A 23,637-nucleotide genomic window follows, 5' to 3' on the forward strand; every position below is an offset into this window, starting at 1 on the left:
GTACATACAGAGGATATATTTTAATTTTGAAATAATGTTTTCCACTTGATTACTACATAGAATACACAGCTTCATCTGTCCTAGCATCAAGGTATTGCAGACAATTTGATGCAATTATGAATAATTCTATGAAAGCCTGGATATTGCCATACTCTAATGAAAAAGCACAAATAAGGAATAGAAGAAAGGCAATCTGGAAAAAAGGGGAGCACTGATGATAATAAAAATAAATAAATTAAATAGCCAGACTTCTACCAACAACTGAAGATATGAAAATATTTGCTGTTTAGTGGTTTTACTATTTAAGAAGTATTTATATTAAATGTTATATTCAAATATCAACTTTGCACATAAAATAAATTTCTCATATTGCACAGATTTTCTTACAATTTTTTCCTTGAAGTTAAAAAGTTTAGTGATTAACTTTAGTGGATGGTATTCAAAAATACATCAAGATATTTGAATGCAGAATTCAGAATTTAATGTCTCTCACTTTTCTTTCATGTCAGACTTGAACTCATGTTTCTATTATAAATTTCCAGGTCAGGGGGACTTCTCATCTTTTTTATACATGAATAATTGACCATTTGTTCCAACAACAAAGTTGGGACACTTAGACACCACAAACAACAAATACCTAGCAATCTTCAGCGTCAGACCATCAAAGTGAATCTATTTATACACATATTGTAAAGCTTAAAAAACTGCTTAGTAAAAATGTTAACAGATAACAAAAACACTAAGTCTTCTCTTATCCAAGTCATATGGAAAGTAACACGAATGAAATCTGTAATTCAATGAGTATGAATATGTTGCACTTGCCAAGTCTAATGGAATGACCACTATAATATACACAAAGATATATGGAGGCATGTAGAGATACATGGAAGCATGTTAAGTAAGAGCAAGTATACAATACCTTTAACTATTTTATCCAAATAGTGAGCTTGAGAATTAAAAAGAAAAAGAACAGACATTTAAGAACAATCATAAAGGATGGAAAATTTCAGAATTCACAAATAGAAAGAGTAGTGATTTACTGAAAAGAATCGTCCTTCATATCAGAGCAGTATACTTCTCACTGTAAATAATCATAAAAAAATCTATGTCCAGATTTCAAATATACTGGTTTATATAATTTTACAGCTACATCCATTGAAAAACATGAACAATTTTAATTTTAGTGCGCATACGGTTCGTAACTTTTGTTGCCAAGGCCAAATGGAAGACTATATTTCATAGAATTATACAGTTCTGATATAAAATACTTAACAGACTAGGAAAAGTTTAGTATACCTCTTTTTCTTCATAGACATCTACACAAAAGCATGAAAAGATTGTTCTCACTCTTGTACTTCCAATAATTGCTATTCAGAGGAAGATTTGATTCAGAAAAAGGTACGTACTCATCATGACCACGTCAGTAAAACTGCCTCTCTGAATTTTTTTAACCCTCTTGTAAAATTTTCTAAACTGGTGGCCATTGACGTATCTTGTTTTCACTCACAGGATATTGGTACCAATTTTCCACCATTTAGCTAAATTGGAGCTTAGATTTAGCTCTTGGTATTGAAAAAGAAATTTCTCTGTTATATCCACACTTGATAATCTCTATCATAGTTTTCTTTAGTCATATTTTTCTAAATTAAATAATTCTACAAGTCATAATCTTTTTTTGAAAGAAAACTGTGCCATCCAAAATATTCAGATCTTCCTTTTCTACATCTATTTGAACTCTATAAAGTAGCGTGCTGATGAAAATTATACCTAGTACTCCAAGTGTGTAGCTGCATTATAGAGCTGTTAAAAGGCATTCCAATTTGATTTTAAATCCTGTGTTTTTACAATGACCCTTAATACAGAATTCATTGTTTTCACAGCTTTGAGTTATCTACAATAACTCTCTCGGTAAATCCTTTTTCTGGTCAGTAAATAATTGTTTATATTCCATTGTTGTATATGAGAAATTAAGGTTTTTCTTTACAATCTCCCCAGGTGATCATATTACTTACTCTGAATAATAGCTGCCATTTTCAGTTCGGAAAACAATTCTGCAGCTTTTCCAATTAACATTTTTATTGCTGCCTTGGATGATTTTGTATGATTCACAAACGGGGGAATTTTACTGCTTACCCCTTTATTCAGGCAATTCATAAATAACTCAAAAGGTCCTATTTTCAATATGAATTCTTGGGAGAAAGCACTTTTTTACTCCTCCCATTTTGCGAATTGTCAATTTCTGTGAAATATGCAGCTAATTATGCAAAACAAAACACATTATTCTTATTGGTAATAGTACAGATGAAGCTAATTGTTTAAAATTTGAAACTGAATCAAGGTTTCAGATAAAAGCAATATAATTTTGGCATGCAGCATATTTTCAAAAATTCAAGATGTTTTACAATGGCCAATTACCATTTCACATAAAGACTAGTCTATTATTTCACAGGATTGGCAATGGTTAAATAACTGTATGTTGCAACTTATATATAATGGGCCTTATTTTTCAATTATTATTATATATTGAATGTAATTTATATAACTATGCATGATATTGTATTGTTTTTTTATATTTTGGATATTATTAAATAACAATAATGAATATTATCATCCAGAAATATAATGATTATTAGGAATCAAGCTTATTAAAGTTTCCTAGGCAACTGCCAAAGGATACTATTTGTTAATTACCTGTATAGTAGAGTCTGGATATCTGATAATCTCAAATTGCTTTTGCTCACCCAGTTATGTTCTGAGGGTGGATGCATTCCAGTTTCCCTATATTAAATTTTGTTATTTTGTGAGACTGAGGAAGCACTGCTTTTCTGATATGACCCCTACCCTCTGGAAGGGCATCTTTCCAGAGATAAGGAGGTCTCTTTTCTCCTAGGGCACAAGTCCCCAACCTTTTGAGCACCAGGGACCAGATCTGTGGAGACAGCTTTTTGTGCAGACCAAAGGGGGCGTGGTTTCATGTACTGCCTGCATCCTGCAGATGGGGCTTTGCTTGTTTGCGCAGCCCAGTTTCTGGCATGTCCAGTGCCAGTCCACGGACCAGGGGTTGGTGACCCTTGTCCTAGGGTTCTAAAAATTCTTAAAAGCAGGCCTTGGTCCCAAGCCTGGGGTTAATATATTATTGCCTTTTGGGTGGAGTGGGGATGTTTTGAATTGCTTTTATATTGTTTTAGTCTGGGCTGCCTGTGTGGTTTTTATTTTATCTTTTTTTATGGATTTTTTTTTGTTTGTACACTACCTACAGTTCATCGGAGTTGGGCAGCTATAACAAATCTGAATAAATAAACAAACAAAAGATTAAATTAATATAAAACATAGTATTTGGCTACAGCATGAACACTTAGTAAGAAATTCCTGAGTATCTTAAGCAAAAAAGACTGAAAAAGATGGCTTCTGTCAACAATGGACAAATACAGGTGAAACTCGAAAAATTAGAATATCGTGCAAAAGTTCATTTATTTCAGTAATGCAACTTAAAAGGTGAAACTAATATATGAGATAGACTCATTACATGCAAAGCAAGATAGTTCAAGCTCTGTTTTGTCATAATTGTGATGATTGGGATTGGGCGGCATATAAAATAAATAAATAAATAAATAAATAAATAAATAAATAAATGATTATGGCTTACAGCTCATGAAAACCCCAAATCCACAATCTCAGAAAATTAGAATATTACATGCAATCAATAAAACAAGGATTGTACATAGAACAATATCGGACCTCTGAAATGTATAAGCATGCATATGTACTCAGTACTTGGTTTGGGCCCCTTTTCCAGCAATTACTGCCTCAATGCGGTGTGGCATGGAAGTTATCAGCCTGTGGCACTGCTGAGGTGTTATGGAAGACCAGAATGCTTCAATAGCGGCCTTCAGCTCTTCTGCATTGTTCGGTCTCATGTCTCTCATCTTTCTCTTGGCAATGCCCCATAGATTCTCTATGGGGTTCAGATCAGGCAAGTTTGCTGGCCAATCAAGCACAGGAACCCTTTGCAGGTGTTATGGCTTAATTAGCTGATTAGAGTGGGACACTTTGAGCCTAGAATATTGAACCTTTACACAATATTCTAATTTTCTGAGATTGTGGATTTGGGGATTTCATGAACTGTAAGCCATAATCATCTCAATTATGACACATCACGGCTTGAACTATCTTGCTTTGCATGTAATGAGTCTATCTCATATATTAGTTTCACCTTTTAAGTTGCATTACTGAAATAAATGAACTTTTGCACGATATTCTAATTTTTCGAGTTTCACCTGTAAATCATACTATTTCTCAAGATCACTTCCTATTGTGTTTTTAAAATGCAAACCTAAGATCTGAATTTATATGATTTTGAAAATTAATAAAATAATAAAATTTTATATATTAACAGATTCTATACATTGTTGTCTTTACTGCATTAGGGAAACATTGCTATTCACTTCAATGGTAGCCAAATGCAGAACAGTGAAGGTAAAAGAGTAGAGTTTATGACCAAGGTATGAAACTAATGGAGTCAATGAAAGGAGAAAGGAAAAAGAATGGATGTCTTAAGACTGCCATGAGGATGAAATGCCATATTTAAACAGGAACATGAAAGTGCTAAAAGGAAGATGATGGAATAGTAGAAGAATGTTGAACTGCCTATAGACTCATTACTTCTTTGGAATCTGAAAAGTTCAATTACAGAAACTGATTAATAATACAACACCATATCACATAATAACCACTTAGATAAGTTGCCCATAGAAGGACCTTTGAAAAGAAGTATTTTTAGTCTTTGAACTAAAACTAAAAGGAAACTTTGAACAAAATGTCATTAAGCAAAGAAATTGCAGAATGTGTGCCTTTTGAGAATAAACATCCCTTTTGGAACTTTGTAATGGAAAAACTGCTGAAATTGTGCTAAGAAGTAAAAAAACAGAAAAAGGACAATGTATTATATATACTTCTCAACCTTATAGCACTCCACCATGAACCACACAAAACTTTACTATAAAAATCAGGTTAATTTGTCTAAATTTGAAATATTTAATAAAATTATAAACACATATTTTCTGTATTTCAAACCTTGGGTAAAATATGCTGAAAATATAGCTGAAAATGCACATTGACTTGACACCAATCAAAAACTCTAATTTAAATACTGGGGAAAATGTGGAAATTTACTGATATTTAATCATTACCCATTCATAATAAAATGCAAATTAATGAATAAATATAGCAACATAAATAAAATAAAACCTTTTTTGTAATTTTGCTTATAATATGTTGTTATACTAACACAAAGTTTTCATTCACTAGTAAGTTTTATTAAGAGATCTCAGCAAAGGCGTTTTAAAATTGAATAGTTTTCATTAATCATTGATTGAAGATGTAAATCAGTATCCTTGGATTATTAGATTTACATATGCTAGCTTCAATTGTTACTGAAGTTATTACTTGCAAAGAAGTCTGTATTAAATCCATTTATTCCCATCATCTCTTGTTTAAATCAGGATGAGTTGATGATCCTTAACTAGTACTCAGTGTACTGTTTTATTACAGATTATTTTATACAGATTATAATAGTGATATTCTTTTCAGTGAGGGATAATGCATTCTTATTGATATTAGTGTAATCATACCCATTATAAGATATTTCTAACAAACATAATATTTCATGTTTAATGTTAGTTTAAAAAAACTTGATTTTTGCATAGATTTCAACAATAACTGACACTATACTAATAACACTTAAGGAATGGTAAATTAGATTACCAGGCAATAATTCAATGAACATTCTATAAAAATCAGTGTTGCTCTATAAGAATTAAAGATTAGCACAATGACAGATACATTAGAAATATATCATATGGCACTGAACCAAAGGTGCTTTTTCAAGGTCAACTGGACTTTCTTTGTTTTTCCTTGAAAGCATTTTGCTTCTCATCCAAGTTTCTTCAGTTCTGACTGAATTGTGAGGAATGGAAGGATTTCTATTTTTTGCAGTCATCTGGTCGTTAGTATTTCTGAGAGTCATTAAGGCCACCTGGAGGTTTGTCTGTGCCCTCAGAGTCACTGAATAGTGCAAATGGGTGGAACCTTCTTGGAACTGCTGAAAGGACTGAGTTGTAAGTAGGCGATAGATGGTATTGTATGCTTCCACCTCTGTTAAGAGTCGGCTGTTCAGTTTTAATTTAGATGGCCTCTTTGACCCCTCTTTCAAACCAGAATGTGGACTTTGCTGTCTTCACAAGAGTGGCCTTTGTTTTTCAAATGCAGATGGACTGTTGAATATTGTCCTGAATGCTGTCATTTGCTTGTGAAGTGGTTGTTTTGTTTCTCCAGTGTACAAATCTGCACGTCTTACTGTACTGTACTGCATTATATCATATTGCTTAGTTTGTGTCTGGGTGTTTTATCATTGATGTGGACAACTTCTGCCTCAGTAGATTCTTGGGTTTAAGGTGTGCACATATATTGTGTTGCTGAAAATCCTTCTGAGCTCTCCAACTCCCCAGCTCTCAGAAACAGTGCTAACAACCAGATGACTGCAAGGAATATAAATACTTCTATTCCCCACCATTTAGTCAGAACTGAAGAAACTTCTTGGACGAGAAGTAAAATGTCTTCGAGAAAAAAAACAGAAACAGAAACTCCAGTTGTCTCTTAAAAAAGCACTTTTGGATGTCTGAGAATTGACATATAGTACTGAAAAATAAGCCTTTAGTGCATTCATACAGAATGGAAGCCAAAAGTACCGTGAGATCATGCGAGATCAGTAGGAGATCTCGCACTACTGATCTCGCGTGATCTCAGTACTTTAGGCCTCTGTTCTCTGCAAATGGAGGCCTGGACATGTGCCTAGAACACCGAAGCCTTCCCTCCATTTGCAAAGCCTTTTGTCATCTTTGCAAAAAGCCTTTGCCATCGAGAACGGAGCCCGGGAAGGACAAGCGCGTCCCTCCCAGCCTCTGTTTACAGAGGCAAAGGTCTTTCCTCAAGCCCTTTGCCGACTTTCTCAGCAGCAAAGGCTTTTTGCAAAGATGAATGAAGCCTATAGGGATGCAATATCTCGTCCATGCAGGCGTTTATGCAAGACAAAACCGTGGCAGAGAGGCTGGAGAGGAGACAGCTCCCTTATCATCGAGATCTATGTAAGGTAAGTGACCAGTCGGGCAGGATGAGTGAGAGGAGGAAGCATGCGATATCTCAGTGGGTTGGGGGAGGCCTTGGGTGGTCAGAAGCACTAGGCCCCGTCGTTGCTTTCCCCACCCTGAGATACCTCGTGCACTTAACAACCCATGCATTCTATTAGCGAATGTGTGGACGAAAGCAGGGAGTGATCATGTTCAAATTATATGATTCACTCCTATAAATCCTCATGTTACGAATGTAATTGGCAGGCTCCATTACATTCGTAACTTGAGGATTACCTGTATGCATTGTCAGCTGTGAGGCCTTCTATAGAGAGGTGTGTGCCTTTCCAAATCATGTCCAATCAATTTACCACAGGTGGACTCCAATCAAAGTGTAGGAACATATCAGTAATGATCAAGAGAAAGGTACCTGAGCTAAATTTCAAGTATTGTTGCAAACAATTTGCATATTTATGCCAATGTGAGATTTCAGTTTTTTCTTTTTAATATATTTGCAGACATTTATAAAATTGTGTTTTCACTTTGTCACTATGGGGTATTGAGTGTAGATTAATAAGAAAAAATGAATTTCAACAACTATAGGCTGCAGCATAACAAAATTGACAAAAGCGACGGGGGTCTGAATACTTTCTGAATGCACTGTAAGCTGCACAATTCAGGTTGAAAAACAAATTGAAAAAGTTCAATAAAAGTTGTTTGCAATTACTCTGCAATTCAGGAGTGGAAATATTAAAGGGTTAGGGTTATATTATCATATTATATTTTGGGCTGAAATATTTAGGATTGTTAATATGATTTTATAATTGATAACTGTTCATTAAAGATACATATATTCTTCTCAGTGATCAATAATATATGGAGTTTATCAAATATAAAGAAATGTTGATATTTACATTTAGAGGATGGCTAACAGAATTATTGTCTAATATTGGAAAAATAAACCTACATTTAATATGGAGCAAGGGTTTCCTTAAAATGCTAAATTAGTCTTATGCTGGTGGTCGTGGAGGAGAGAAAAAGACAGAAAGAGGTGTTAAAGCAATTTGATCATATATTTTACAGTTTATTTATAATACATTTTTCCAGGCCATTTTTCTACGTTTCCTCTTAATTTTTATATTAAATTATATTGTCAACATAGTTGTTATCTCTGTGTATGTTAATTATTTTAGTATTATATTAAAGACAGTTGTCTTATCACAATACCACTCAATATCAAAAGTTGCCGTATGAACATAATGATAAAGGAAAACAAGATCTTTTTTTCAAAATAACATGGAGCAGGAGTATAAACGAAGAATGTAATTCAAATAGAGTAGCTTCTATGAATATGACCTACTATAATTTGTGTGCATGTTAAATCATTAATTAGATGACTGCATCCCATAATATGATTGCACACATATTTTATGTTCAATTCAGTTAAATTATCTCTCATAACATGAGTGTAAATTGGCAAAAAGACAATCTGTTTCCCTTAATTGTACTTACTATCATTATACTTTGAATTCAGTTCATATATCTTCTGTTTTTTATGCATAAACCTAGTATTTTCAAATTTCACAGATGATGTTTCTATTTGCCCAGATTTTCTTTTATTATAAAAAATACTGTCCTTTTATGAACTAGTCCAAGTTCCACGCTGACAGTTCTTTATTTTTTTCCTAGAGAATGCCTACTCATCATTTTGTAATTCTGCAGCAGTAAGAATAATTCTGAATTTGAACCTACAATTGTAATGGATTGTATTTTTTCTTGCATACCTTGTAGAATGCAAAACCAGCTGTATTTTTGAACCTTCTGTCTTTTCATATATATCAATTTTCTTGTAGTAACATACTCACAGTATGTCTGCAATTTTCAACCTCAAGAACTGTTTTCTTACTATTTGTGAAAAGTTTTATATTGTCAGCTTGTAACTAGTAATCACACTATTATTATTTGAATAATAGTTGTATCAAGAACTCATATAAATAGAAATATTTGTTTTATTCCGTAACTCTTTCTTATTAATATATAAGAGGATAGCAAATCTATTTTTGTGCCTTTTTAATCCATCATGGCAGAAGACAACTAACACATTTGCAAACTTGGGCTCATTTTCTCTTTATATATGAATGCATAAGGAAAAACGGAAAAAGAACAAATGTTCTAAATGTTCTAACAGTTCATCTGGCAAGGTTAAGGTAGGAGTCAAAGAACAACAGACTGCCTAACAAATAAGTTCTTGGGCAGCTGTTCTCAAAATCTTAATTTTTGTTTAAAACATTTAGTGCTATACACTGCTACTTATTACAGCTTTTCCAAAAAAAAACTGTTATCTATCTCTTTCAGCTTCTTCCTATTTTTCCAGGCAATTTACATTACTCAGACTAATTAGTTTCATTGTGTATTCTAGTTGAAAAAATTTTAAGAAATAGGCTTCAGGAAAACCAAATCAATCCACTCAGCTTAGCCTTCTTACTGGAATAATAACTTAAGACAATTATAATTTGTATAAAAAATTAATATCATACACACACATACGCAAACACTTTTAGCCACTTAAAATAATATAAATGCTCAATCTTTACCTGACAAATGCCATAAATAAATCAGAACAAAATTTCTGCAATTAACAGTTAAACCGTAATGTAGGACTTAAGTGACTACAGGCAGTCCTCAACTTGCAACAGTTCACTGAGTGACCATTCGAAGTTACAACAGCACTGAAAAAAAGTGACTTATTACTATTTTCACACTTATGACCGTTGCAGCATCCCCATGGTCATGTGATCAAAATTCGGATACTTGGCAACTGGCATATATTTATGACAGTTGAAGAGTTCCAGGGTCATGTAATCATCTTTTGTGATCTTCTGACAAGCAAAGTCAATAGGGAAGTCTGATTCACTTCACAATTGTGTTACTAAGTTAACAACCACAGTGATTCACTTAACAACTGTGGCAAGAATGATAGTAAAATGGGGTGAAATTCACTTAACAAATGTCTCACTCAGTAACAGGAATTTTGGGTTTAATTGTAGCTGTAAGTCAAGGACTACCTGTATGTTGCAGGCTTATTCTATCAATGGATAGTCTTCTGTTTTCATACACAGTTTCAAACTTCTATTAAAGGGGGACACCCTTGAAGCTTTATACCCTAGCAAGCATCAGAAAGATTTGGTAGTTCAGTTTCAATGTCTGATAATCAGTTTTAGATGGACAAGCAACTGGTGGTTTGGGATTAAAGTTATACATAGATATGATCCTATGTTTTAAATTGAAAATATCACTAAAACACTGGCATTCCTCATGCTTAAATTTGTTTATATTGAATCCTATGTTTTAAATTGAAAATATCACTAAAACACTGGCATTCCTCATGCTTAAATTTGTTTATATTTAAGTCACAATCTTTTGTCTTGCCTGTTTTTAATTTTTTAGATGGAACTATTTCACAGTTGAAGATACAGATTAATAAATAAAAAACACTAGCAAGACTGCTATATTTTTTCCTGCTAAACAATTTATTTTAATGCAAAAAATACCTTTAATGCTTCTGATATACATTTGATATAGCCAAATTTAAATAATTTAATCTTAAACAGAATTGAAAAAATATAATCATAATAGAAACAGAAATAAAGAAGACTATGTATTACACAACTGCAGATTCTTTAATGTATTTTAAACTTGAATGACCTCTGAACCTGACCTATAAAAATGGATATAGTTTGCCCTGATCAAAACTGTAGCTAATCATTTCCGTATATATAGTTTGTAGGCAAAATACAGAAATAAACCTCTTTTTCTGGACAATGAACAGAAGAGGCCTTTTAGAATCTGAAAAATGTAGCATCCCCAAAAGAAGGCAATTCATTGAGCATGTAAATATCACAATCAAAGGAATTGTGCTTCATGACAAGAAAGTCCTCTTCTGTTGCCAAAACCTCTAATTGTTTATTATATAAGTGTCTCTTAACACCTAGCTAAATACAATTCTTTAAGATGTCTGCATGTTGATTTTTATCCTCTGAAACAATTGGTAACACATATGCTCCATTTGTTCAATTATATCCTATATGTGGGTCAGGCCTAGACTTTTGCATAATAGGTATTTGAAAATAAGGTTGAAAAGACACAATAGGATTCATGAATACAGTTGCAACAGTAATAATGGCCTTGTACTGTCACCATCACCAGTGCCTAATGATCTGCTCCTTTTCAATCGATGTACCAAACTTAGCACATAAGAATATGGTGCCATTATTTCTCTTTTCTTCACTTTTCTTCATTGCTTTATCTCCCACCCAGATAGCTATCCTTTTGAAAAAATAAACAGCACCGTGGATATATTTCATTGAACAATGGGTAAGCATGTTCCCAATGCTAGAAAAGAAGCACGGTTGTTCCTTGATCATATTAATTTGTGTGAAAGCTTTAACCATGCACAATGCAACAATACATATAGTGCTACTAGACTGCAAATTGCTATACAAAGTGAGAACTTCTATTTCTTTTTAATGTTTAATGTTTAATTTCCTCTTTGCCTCATTTTCAATTAGATGCTCTGTTTGTATGCAGAATGCCACATATTACCAAGCCCCCCAAATCCCATGTCTCCAATTTAAGGAAAGGTAGTCCTTTGAGGTGTTCTTCACTAATAGTGCTTTAAACATCAAGTTGTTTATTGAGCTACACTGATTTTCATGTATATGCAGGCAATTCAAATGGTAATCTGGCCATAGGGAAATCCTAATTCCTTTAAACTACAAAAGAGCAGCTATTTGTTTTCATTCCAGTTCTTTATTGCATTGGGAAGCAAGATCATTACTGATCACAAAGACATGCTTTGTTCAGAAAAAAATGCAGGCATGAAAGTCAGCATGCCTCTATTCTGCGCTAATCTTCCTGGAATGTTTGGTAGCCATTTGGTTTAAAAAATTGAAAATGAAATGTTAGCAGCTGAGAGTTAACTGTTAAACAGTATTAAAATAAACTGATGCATTTAAAGTCTGGGCAGGATTACAGTCTTATACTTTGCCAGCCACCATGACTGTAGTACCTTATAGTCAGTGCACCCAAGTCCCACTGATGCATGTATTATAGTTGGTACATTCTGTTATTTGATTTATGAAGTGCCTCTAATTACAAATTGCACAAATATATATGTTTTTATTTAAGCTATAAAATATCAGATTTATCTCTTTATCAGAAATAAAATAAAATACAATAATTCCCAGGTTACTTTATACAATATTCCTACTGAACCATGGTTGCAGATTTACTGAAAAATATTAAGAGTCAGATACTATTTTTTGTCTTTTATTCTGCACAGTTTTATCTTTCTGTATGTGTATGGGATACTTATCCAAATGATTGCTTTTAGAATAGAACAGAGCTGGAAGGGACTTTGGAGATATTCTAGTCTAGCCCCCTGTTCAAGCAAGAGAGCCTATACCATCTCAGACAAGTGACTGTCTAGCCCAGAGGCCTCCAACCTTTTGAGCAGCAGGGGGTGATTTCGTGTGCTTCCTGCATCCTGCGGATGGGGCTTCACTTGTTTACTGGCATGCCACAGCGGGTGCCTGTCCACGGCCCGGGGGTTGGGGACTCCTGGTCTGCCTCTTTTTAAAAATCTCCAGTGATGGAGCACCCACGATTTCTGGGGGGGCAAGCTATTCCACTGGTTAATTGTCCTCACTATCAGGAAATTTCTGCTTAATTCCAGGTTGCTTCTCTCTTTGATCAGTTTCCAACCATTGTTTCTTGTCCTGCCCTCTGGTGCTTTGGTAAATAACATGACCCCCTCTTCTTGACCCCCCCTCAAATACTGGAATACTACTATTTTGAGTCCCCTATTTCTTCTTTTCTTTAGACTAGCCAAACCCAAGTCCTGCAGCTGTGCTTCATTATGTTTTAGTCTCCAGGCCTTTGATCATCTTAGTTGCTCTTCTCTGAATTTTTTGCAAACTCTCAACATCTTTTTTGTAATATGGTGACCAAAATTGGCTGCAGTATTCCAGGTGTGTTCTTACTAGGGTTTTATAAAGTGGTACTAATACCTCATGTGATCTTGATTCTATGCCTCTGTTTATATAACCCAGGATTGTATTAGCTTTTTTGGCTGCTGCTGCACACTGCTGGCTCATGGTTAAGTGACTGTCCACTAGGACTCCAAGGTCCCTCTCATAGTTACTGTTTTTAAGCCATGTCTTGCCCAATCTGTACTTGTACCTTTGATTTTTCCTGCCTAAATGTAAAACTTTGCTTTTCTCCATATTGAAACTCACATTGTTCAAGTTTGTCAAGATCTTTTTGGATCTTGTCTTCTGGGGGGTTGGCTACTCCTGCCACTTTGGTGTCATCTGCAAACTTGATGAGTTCCCCTTCAATTCCTTCATCTAAGTCATTGATGAAGATATTGAAGACTACTGGGCCTAAGACAGAACCTTGTGGTAACCTACTGTTACTTCTCTCCATGTGGATATAGTGCTGTTGAGGACTACTCGTTGAGTACGGTTTACCAGCCAGCTACAAATCCATCTGATGGTGATGTTGTCTATTCCACCCTTTTCTAGCTTACCAAGGAATAGGTTGTGGTCTACTTTATCAAATGCCTTACTGAAGTCTAAGTATACTACATCCACAATATTTCGCTGGTCTAGTAGTTTAGTCACTTTGTTGAAGAATGAAATAAGATTGGTTTGGCATGATCTGTTTTTAACAAACCCGTGCTGGCTACTAGTTATAACTTTGTTTGTTTTTAGTTATTCGCAGATCTGTTTTTTGATTATCTTTTCTAGGATCTTTCCAGGTATTGATGTTAAACTGATTGGTCTGTAGTTTCCTGGGTCTCTTTTTTTCTTTCTTGAAGATGGGAACCACATCAGCTCTTTTCCAATCCTCAGATACTTCCCCGGTACTCCAGGATTTTTGAAAGATGTGGTGCAATGGTTCTGAGATAACATCTGCCAGCTCCTTCAGAACTCTGGGATGTCATCTGTCAGGCCCCAGTGATTTATATTTGTTAAGGTCAAATAGATGTTGGCTTCTGGTTCTGGATCGTGGGGGAATGCTCTCTCCGCCGCCCGGTTTCCCTTTATCGGGCGACCCTGAAAAGGGCAATAAGTCACCCTGGAGGAGTGACGACCATTAGGAGGACCCTCAACAGATCGCGGAAGGGCAGCACCCCTTCCATTTGATCTGAGGCAGCTCCTTTGGACTGACGGAGAAAAGATCGGTTATCAACAAGGCCAATCACTAAGCCGTACCAGCCGAAAGCCAAAATCACTACCAAGCACAATGAAAGCACCGCGGAGGAATTTGGTGAGACCTTACCTTACCTTTCTTGTATCCCAAATATCTTCCTGTAAAGCCTTCTGAATTTTTTCCCCTGCTTTTAACATAGCGGCGTCTGCCTACCTTGGGAAAATATAGCTTTGAAAAGAAAAGAAAAGAACAACTAATCTAAACAACTAAATAACTGGACGTGTACTTTTTGGATATTTGGGGGTCCCAAAAAGTTCATATTGTTATAGGGACCTATTACCTTATCTATTTGTTAAGTTGGGAAAAAAAATTAAACTGGATAAAAGCCTAATTCATGTCTGGAAAAAGATTTTATATGCTATCGGGGACATCTTGTGGCAAAGCCTGGTACAGCAAGTGAATTTCTTTCACTGTGAGGCTTGCTTACTCCCTAGATTTGTCCTTCGAACTATCTAAAAAAGATAAGAATTTAAACAGCTGGGTAGTGAAAACAACTTCTAGGAATAGTAGAGGTGGACATCTGCTGACTTTTATTAAACGTAGCCTCCACTAAAGGACTATCTTTAATCACCACAGAAATGGAGGAATTCTACCCACAACTTAACTACAAACTCATACTTGAAAAAATCCTTGGAGCCACTGAGCTAATGAATTCCAGAGTGAAAGACAAAGATGTCATCTTAAAATTACAAATTGAAGCCCAGACTTCAACTGATGAACTTACAATCCAAAAAACAACAGAAGAGGAACAAATTAATATCAAAGAGGATTCTACACAACAAGTACAATTTACAGAGAACTTTGACAGTCAAACATTGAATTCAATTAAAGAACCTGCAACTCAAAACTGAAGAAAGCAACACTAAGATGGAGGGTACTAAAAAGCAACAAACACAACATATTGAGAACCTAGATAATCTAGACAATCAAACAACAACTACAACACCAGACATGATCTTTTATTTTAGCCAAATGAAACTGGAAGAAGAAGACCAGACCAAACTGATGATAAATATTTTAAATCAAACATGGAGATTTGAACTATTAGGGCAACAACCTAATGATCAAAAAGGGGCCAGTTCTTTTGAAAAATTGATAACTGGATGCTCTCCCTTGATTCAAATAACATTTATAGGAATGAAGGGAGATCCATCTGAGGATTTAAAGGCACTGGTATGGAAGCCTCCTTGGCACAAAAAGAAAGCTAGAGTTAGATTTTAAAAATGGGATTTTCTTTCTCTTCTTTTTTTCTTTTTTTTGTTGACTAATAATGGAAGAGCTTAAAATCTTACTTAATGGGCCAAGGAGATCTTTAAAAATATTGATTGATTTAATATTTAGGACTTAGATTTATAAGGGAAATGAAAATTAGTCATTATATTATAGTTTTGAATTGCAATACGGAAGTTGATTTGTGACAGTAAAATATATTTTATTAGTAAATGATGAGGTACTAGGATGAGAAATAGAATATACTTGTGAAATAAAGTAAGAATGTAATTAACTGAATAATATGTGTATTTTAGATATGATAACAATTTTGTAATGAAATAAGGAAAATTTGGGTTACCCGAAGTCTAAATATTATGGACATTAAAGGCTAAATTAAAACATTGTAATTGAAATTAGGTAAAACTTAAAAAAACAGGACTTGGATATGTATAAGTAAAATTATATTGACAAATGTATTGATTGATTGAGCTATAATTACAAATGTATTAACTTGAATGTGATGTAATAATTAAGGGAAATAGGGAGGGAACTTTTAATCATGCAATCTGAAATATGTATGAAAGATTTTGTAACTGGACTATTGATTACCCAATCACTATGCCGCTTCTTAAGCATTTGGATGTAAAATTGAAAAAATAATAACACTTGTTTGAAAACAAGATCAAAAAGATGTTCTCTTACCATTTTCTGGCTTATTTTTTGTTTCCAATTTGTCTTTTGCAGTGGTTTTTTTTTTTTTTGGTATGTTGGGCTATAGTTTCTTTTTGTGTGAAGACTGATGCAAAGAATGAGTTAAGCAGCTCTGCTTTGTCCCTATTGCCTATTATTTCCTTGCCTTATTCTCTCATTAGTGGACCTACAGTTTCCTTGGCTTTTTTCTTGTTAATATGTTGGAAGAAACTTTTTTTTATTATCCATAATTTCTGTTGCAAGTTTTTGTTCGTTCTGAGCCTTTGCTTTCCTGACTTCATCTTTGCATGTTCTGGTGTCTGCTGATACAGCCTTAGTTATGCGCCCCTCTTTCCATTTTTTGTATTTGTCCTTTTTGTCTTTCAGTTTGTCAGAGAGATCTTTGTGCAGCCATGCTGGTTTCTTCTTGAATTTCTTGTTTTTCTTTTTCAGTGGTATTGTGCTGGTCTGGGCTTTTATGATCACATTTTTCAGAGTTTCCCAGGCTTCTTGGGTTGTTTTCCCCTTTAGGATTTTCATCCATGTGATCTTTCCTAGGTTCTCTCTGAGTTTGTTAAAGTCAGCTCTTTTGAAGTTCAAGACACTGGTTGGATTGTTTTCTGTTGCTAGTGTTTGTATTATATTAAATTCCAGTATGACATGGTCACTTTTGCCCAAAGTTCTGGCAACTTAAACTTCCTCTATCACCTCTTCTCTATTAGTTAGAATTAAGTCCAATATGGCTTTACGTCTAGTTTCCTCCTCCACCTTTTGGATGACAGAGTTGTTAGCTAGGTTGGTTAGGAATCTGTTTGAACTTCCGCTCGCTGCAGTTTGTTTCCCAGTTGATAACTGGATAGTTGAAGTCTACTCCTGTGGTATGCTTCCTGCATACATTTGTTAACTGGTTGGCAAAGAGTTCATCTATTTCTTCTGATTGGTTAAGTGGCCTGTAATGTACACCTATGATAATGTCACTTTTTTTCCTCTTTTATATTGACCCGTATGTATTCTGGAGAGATTTTATCTTGGATCGTGCATTTCTGTAGATATGTAATGTTCTCTTACATATAGTGCAACTCCCCTTCCTCTTTTTGAAGACCTGTTTCTTTTGAACAATTTATATCCATCCATCAGTCCATTCCATTCATGAGTTTTGTCCTACCAGGTTTCTGTAATGCCATGTATGTCATACCCTCCCTCGTGTACTATTGCTTCTAGTTCGTCCTGTTTGTTCCCCAAGCTTTGAGCATTTGTATATAAGCATTTAAGACTTTTATGCCTGTTTGTGTTTCTGCATCTCCTGACTGTTGTTTGGGTTTTTCTTTTTTCTTGTCTCTGCCTATCTCATTGTTTGATTTGTTTTCTTGGGATTTATGATCTAGAGATTCTAAACATTGGTGACCCTTCCCCCTCAAATTCAGTTTAAAGTTCTCCTGATGAGTTGGGCCAGTCTTTTTCCGAGTACATTTTCCCCTGTTTTTGTGAGGTGCAGCCCATCCCTTGCCAAGAGTCCTTTGCATAGGAAATGCAATCCATGATCCAGGAAAAAAAATTAGAAGATACATTTTGTATCCAATTGATTCTGTCTCTACTTTTCTATCAATTCTTTATTTTGTGGTTGCTACCAATATATACACAGCAGCACAGTTGCACTGATGATATTAAATCACAAAACATGTATTTTTAAAAATAAAATTAGCTCTCTGATATATGCAAAACATGATAATATATTTTGTGTGAATATCTCTGCATTTTGCAGAATTTATAACCCACAATTAATTAACTGATTTTGATATAATGTTGGAATTATAAGCTTATAGAAATGAAGTTGTACTTGAAAATCATATATTATTGCCATACTAGGCAATTTGTGCAAATAACAGAAGCCCAACCAAGCTACTGTGATATTTACAACATTATAACAATTGTTTTATTATCCAAAACATTTGTTGTTGTGTTGAAGAAGCAGCAGTGCAATAATTACAAGCACGTGGATTAAATAGATTAAAATCATAAGGCTACTTTTAGAGTGTGTTCTGTCAAATGCATTGGAAAAAAATGTACAAGAACAGAAAATCCATTAAACAACTATAAACCAGCAGTGTGCTGCCAAGATTAGTGAGGCCAACAGAAATAAAATCTAATTTGTAACTGATAAATTATAATCTATGTCACATAGTTTTATAAGAGAAAGACATATGAAGAAAATGTGAAGAATCACTGTGGTATTTTTTCACTGATGTTTTATACTGTATGATGGTAAATGACTGAGATCAGAGATCAAAGTTTTATTTAGGCACGGACTAGCTTTTAAAAAGGAATATTAAATGAATTCTAGGGAAGAGTACTTTTTATATTCTGTTACTAATCAAAGACAACTTTCTTTTATATTAGGATGTAAAACACAGGATATCTACTCCTAAAAAAAAACTACAAATGAAAGTGCTGCAAGTCAGCACATTTTCAATTTTTCAGTACTGAAATAGAAAGCTATGTGTAAATCCTACATAATTCATTATGTTAGCAAACAAAATATAACAAAAAATGTCAGACTGCTAGGCTATTTTGCAGCTAAGTTTCATATTTCCTTATATATAGTATTTTTTTGTTTTCCTTTTCTTTTTATAACATTATTAGGTATTCTATTACTGGCTAAAAATAAAAAAGCCAGTGAAAATTAACTCATTTAGCTAGAGATTGAAGAGTGCAAGCAGTAAAAACAAATGTTCTGATATTATCTTCTGAATCTAAACAGAAAATTTAGAAAATGTGAAATGAAATTCTTGCTCTTCCTACAATGAGGGAAAAAATCAATTTATAACTTTTTTGAAATGCGTTTTTCTGGATTTTTTTTGCTGTTATTCTGTCTCTCACTGTTAAAATAAACTTACCATTAAAATTATAGACTGATTATTTCTTTGTCAGTGGGCAAACATATAAAATCAGCAGGGGATCAAATACTTTTCCCCCTCACTGTATCTGGGACAAGCTATTTACAAAGGCTATTTACATTATATACGTGCTTTCTTTTTTCTTTTTAAAAAGCATATTTCCTTACAAAGATGTAAGTGAAAGTATTATTTTGCAGAAATAAGCTTCAATAAACAGTATTCAATTTCAGAGAGACTCATACTTTTTATGTTCAATACGAAAATTCTCAGTTAACATACCAATTGTGCAGTGCTCGCCATTCCAGCCTTGGTTGCATTCACACTTTCCATCTTTACAAGTTCCATGTTCAGCACACCGAGGATGGCATGCTCTTTGATTGCAAGATGCTCCAGCCCAACCTTCTTCACATCGACACGTTCCACCCATGCAGACACCGTGAGCACCGCAGTCAACAGAGCAGATTTCTGAGACAGAAATAAAGAACGTGGTAGATGAAAAGAGAAGGAAGAAAGCAGAAGGAAAAAGAGGAGAGTAATTAGTTAAGCTCCAAAATCCAGCTATATGAACTCTTTGAAAATTAAATCAAGCAATTTATTTCAAGTGATTCAGAAGTTATATTTCCCAATAGTTGATTCAGCAGATCTAGTGGTATCTCTCTACTGATTTCTTCACTTAGCTTAGACTTCTTTCGATAAGTGACCATTTTTTATCACATATTGCTTATGAAGAGCCTGAAATTATACACTATAAATTTAGAAGTCTTTTGTAGATTATTTTCAGTAAATAGTGTCACATGTTCTGAAAAATAGGGATTATAATGCAAATATATGTTTTTTAAAACAGTAAAAAGTTAAAACACTACAATGTTGAGTTAATATTTGACTAAATACCATACAATGTGAATTCATCAGATTTTAGAATCATACATGTATTTACCTTTTGCTTAAATTCAATTAACTCAAGCACTTTTGAGAGTTAAGTAACACTATCTGTGGTAAATTCTACATAGTAATTTTTCTTAAGATATACAGGGTTTTCTGACCCTCATGTTATTTTTAAAAACAGCAGTGTTTGTATTTTTTTTAGAAATGTATAGTATTTATAATCTCAAAAATGTTAAGTATGAAGACTTTGTATAGGCAATATACAGAGTAGAAAAATAATGTTTCAGAAATGTATCTTCTTTTTCATTTAAAAAACACTAATATCCTGTACTGTATCAAGGTGGCAAGAATTTTTTTTCTATGAGGGGTGGTTATCTGAGATTGGCATGAAAGTTATATTCATACAGCAACCTTTCTTTTGATTATAGTTATAAGTTGTGATTTTTCTTGGCATTTTTGTATGCTGAAGTTCCATTTATTTTAGGCCTTATTACAATTACTGATCAATAGAACCATTTCAAGCAATGAAGTCTTAGTTGTATAATATTAATGACCTTTATATTATGATAAACGTTTATTATTTGAAAATTTGCTTTTGAGCACAGTTTTATGTCTTAAATGGACAGAAGAGAAGGCTATGTAGGGGTGATTAACTTAAATTTCACTGTGAAAATCCATGAAAATCCAACTAACTGCTTTAACAATAAAGCACATATAATTATATGTAAAATGTAAAAAAAACCTGTCTGTTTTTTTCTTTTTCTTTTGTTTCCATGAAAAATACGATCTAACATAACATAACAGGACACAGTTGAAGTCTCCTAGAACAATTTCCTCTTTAAAAACCAGAACACCAATCCTAAAAAGGAATTATTTGTGATAGATATTGAGGTGTAAAAAACGTAAAAGTCTGAAAAAGATCACCTTGACTACTTTATTTCAAAGTACTATAGAACATCAAATGTACAATTAAGTATGTTGACAGTATATGTGTCAGAATGAATATTGACCTGCAAAGCTTTTCTCCTATCATGTTTTATGTTATGAACTGCATTTTTGTTGTTATAAGATGTTTGGATAGATTAAATTCTGAATATCCTCGTTTTCCAAAGACTTGCCTTTTCTCCTCAGTATAAATCAATTTTTCATTAAAGAGAAGGTGTTTATCAGCTTTTAGCAGATCTGCTTTAAAGCAAGGTGTGCCAGTCTTTGTAATGAGCTTATTAATTAGGGTTAATTTAGAAAAACTGGAATTGGACAGCTAATTAATGGACAACCACTAAGGAAAAGGGAACAAAATAGCTTATACTTTTCTCCTTTGCAATATTAACAATTATTCTAAACTGAAATATCTTCATTTGATTGATGCAAATAATTTCAAATATAATTCTTAATATTTTTGAAAAGCTATTAGCAACCTTCAATTAATTTCAAAATTAGTTTAATTTCCCACTTGATGAAATATGAATAAATGTATGCTGGTTTCCAAGTTATGAATGCCTAGGATGAAACTAGGGCAAAAATGCATCATAACAAGCAGGTACTGTGCCCTTATTGTTAACAGGGAATGCTGTTAACAGCATTGAAATGGATATGACTAAGATATGACTACTTTTTATCTTTCTAAAGAATGCAAAATCCTTGATAAATCTAAGTAACGTTATGTGGCAGAGATCAGTACTTACTGACCCATCTGATAATGACTATGGGATATGGAAAATTTTGACTTGAAATGTCATTATAAAATTTTAAAGAGCATAAATTAACTATCAATGGAAGGAAAATTGATATTTATCTGTGACACTATGAAAAAGGGAAAGGATATAATAGATCCTTCAATAGAACGAACGTGATCTGATCATGTGGAACTGATGAACACATACATGGAAAGTTGGATCAAGATCATATGGTGCCTTCTGTGCTTACTGTTTTCTTGCAGAACGTCCCAAAACAAAACACTGAGTCAAAATATGTATTCATATTTCCTCTCTTCCCATATATTTTCTGAAAGCCCGAACATCGCTCAAGTTGTCTTTGAAATATATAGAATTAGGTTCCCTAGACTCTTCTTTGCATTTCTGCCAATTTTATCACATGAAAGGGAACCTAGCAAATTTTCTTCATGTTCAGTTCACGCACATTGACTTTAGTTGGTGACACTGACAGGGAGAGTAGGTTATATTAAGATAGTTTAATATGAAAACATTTAAGTGTACAGTATAACATCAAATCAACTGATGCTATTGATGATTTAGCATAGATACAAAGTACTATAATAGCTAAACATTTTAAACGGTTGGCCATTGATACAATACTATTTTGGCAGCTGTACCCAGAGCAATTTTCAGAGGATCTGAAATGGATATGGAGGTACTACATATCATATGTTACAAGTTAAAATTAACAACAATTAATGCAAACTGTAAATAAATTAACTGTAGTTGCTGATACAAGAAACTGTGTTTATGGAAAATAAAAACTTTCTTGTTTGTCTTGCTAATATTTACACTGATGGTAGGCTTTAGTGGAATTTATAAATTAATCAAATCAGCACTGCAGAATCTTGGAAGTTTTTAATATTATTAGCACAAAATAATTTCCCCAAAATTCTTACCATTAGAGCAATCAGGGCCAGTCCAATTAGGATCACAATTACAAGTGCCACTTTCTTGCAGATACGTGCCATGGCCAGAGCATTGGTCCGGACACATTGTCTTCAGTATTTCACAGTTGTTACCACCCCAACCTGGATTACAATGACACTCTCCATGGATACATACACCATGATTTGAACAGACTGGATCTAAACAATCAGCTGGAAAAAAAGGTTAGCGTCTGTAAGTTTTACTATTTTTTTGCCAGGCTATATTCCTCATATTACACATTAATATACTTAAAAAATGAATCAGGAATCTTATTAGGTACAGAAAAATGAAAAGAGGAAGCCCAAACTCATCCTCAGAGATAATATCAAGATAACATAATGCAAAGCTACATGTTCTAATAATTAGGAGGCCTGGAAAAAGACAGATGTATCTCTGTCATGGAATATGTAACAGGACAGAGAATTACATACGCAAGGTGGTCAATAAATAAAATCTTTAAATAAAACAGAAACAGTTAGTAACTTAGTATCATATTGAACTTGTCCTCTTCAATTCTTTTTCATGTCCCCATTATATGATTCATTTCCAATATCTGCAAAATCTATGCCTAAAGAGTAAAGTGCAATTTACATAGTAGCCGATTCTATTGTCTTTTGTGCTGAAACTCATCTACAGAGAGAAAGCATCTTCCAGTTGAATAATTCTTTGGTGATGGAAAGGCTCAAGAGGAACTAAATTGAAGAAAGAACATGGATGAAAAGAAAGAAAGGTTTGAGAAACCCACCCTGCATATAGTGATACAATGTCAGATTAGTAAAGAATATACTTATTTTGGAATTAAAAATTGGTCAGCACAGGTAGTCCTTGTTTAGCAACTACAACTGGGACCCAAAATCAGTGCCTAAGCAAATTGACCAAGACTGTGCTTCCTGGTTTGAAACTAAAAATACT

At 33.8% G+C, this 23,637-nt stretch overlaps 1 protein-coding gene across 14 annotated transcripts in view; it reads right to left on the reverse strand.

Annotated features, from left to right (window-relative positions):
* The window catches only part of TENM3 (teneurin transmembrane protein 3), a 565,275-nt gene that overhangs the window by 87,984 nt on the left and 453,654 nt on the right, over positions 1-23,637 (reverse strand). For 11 of the 14 annotated variants that reach the window (XM_039336655.1, XM_039336657.1, XM_039336656.1 and 8 more), the window contains 3 exons: positions 22,695-22,895; positions 19,475-19,660; positions 920-946 (listed from right to left, as the gene is read on the reverse strand). In XM_039336655.1, the coding sequence (XP_039192589.1) occupies positions 920-946; positions 19,475-19,660; positions 22,695-22,895 (414 nt within the window). The remainder of the gene's footprint in view (positions 1-919; positions 947-19,474; positions 19,661-22,694; positions 22,896-23,637) is intronic. The other 3 variants (XM_039336668.1, XM_039336660.1, XM_039336661.1) reach the window with 1 other exon arrangement.

The sequence above is a fragment of the Crotalus tigris genome, unplaced genomic scaffold, assembly GCF_016545835.1.
Source record: "Crotalus tigris isolate CLP2741 ecotype Arizona unplaced genomic scaffold, ASM1654583v1 scf7180000017666.379230911805:20528666, whole genome shotgun sequence".
Lineage (NCBI taxonomy): Eukaryota > Metazoa > Chordata > Lepidosauria > Squamata > Viperidae > Crotalus > Crotalus tigris.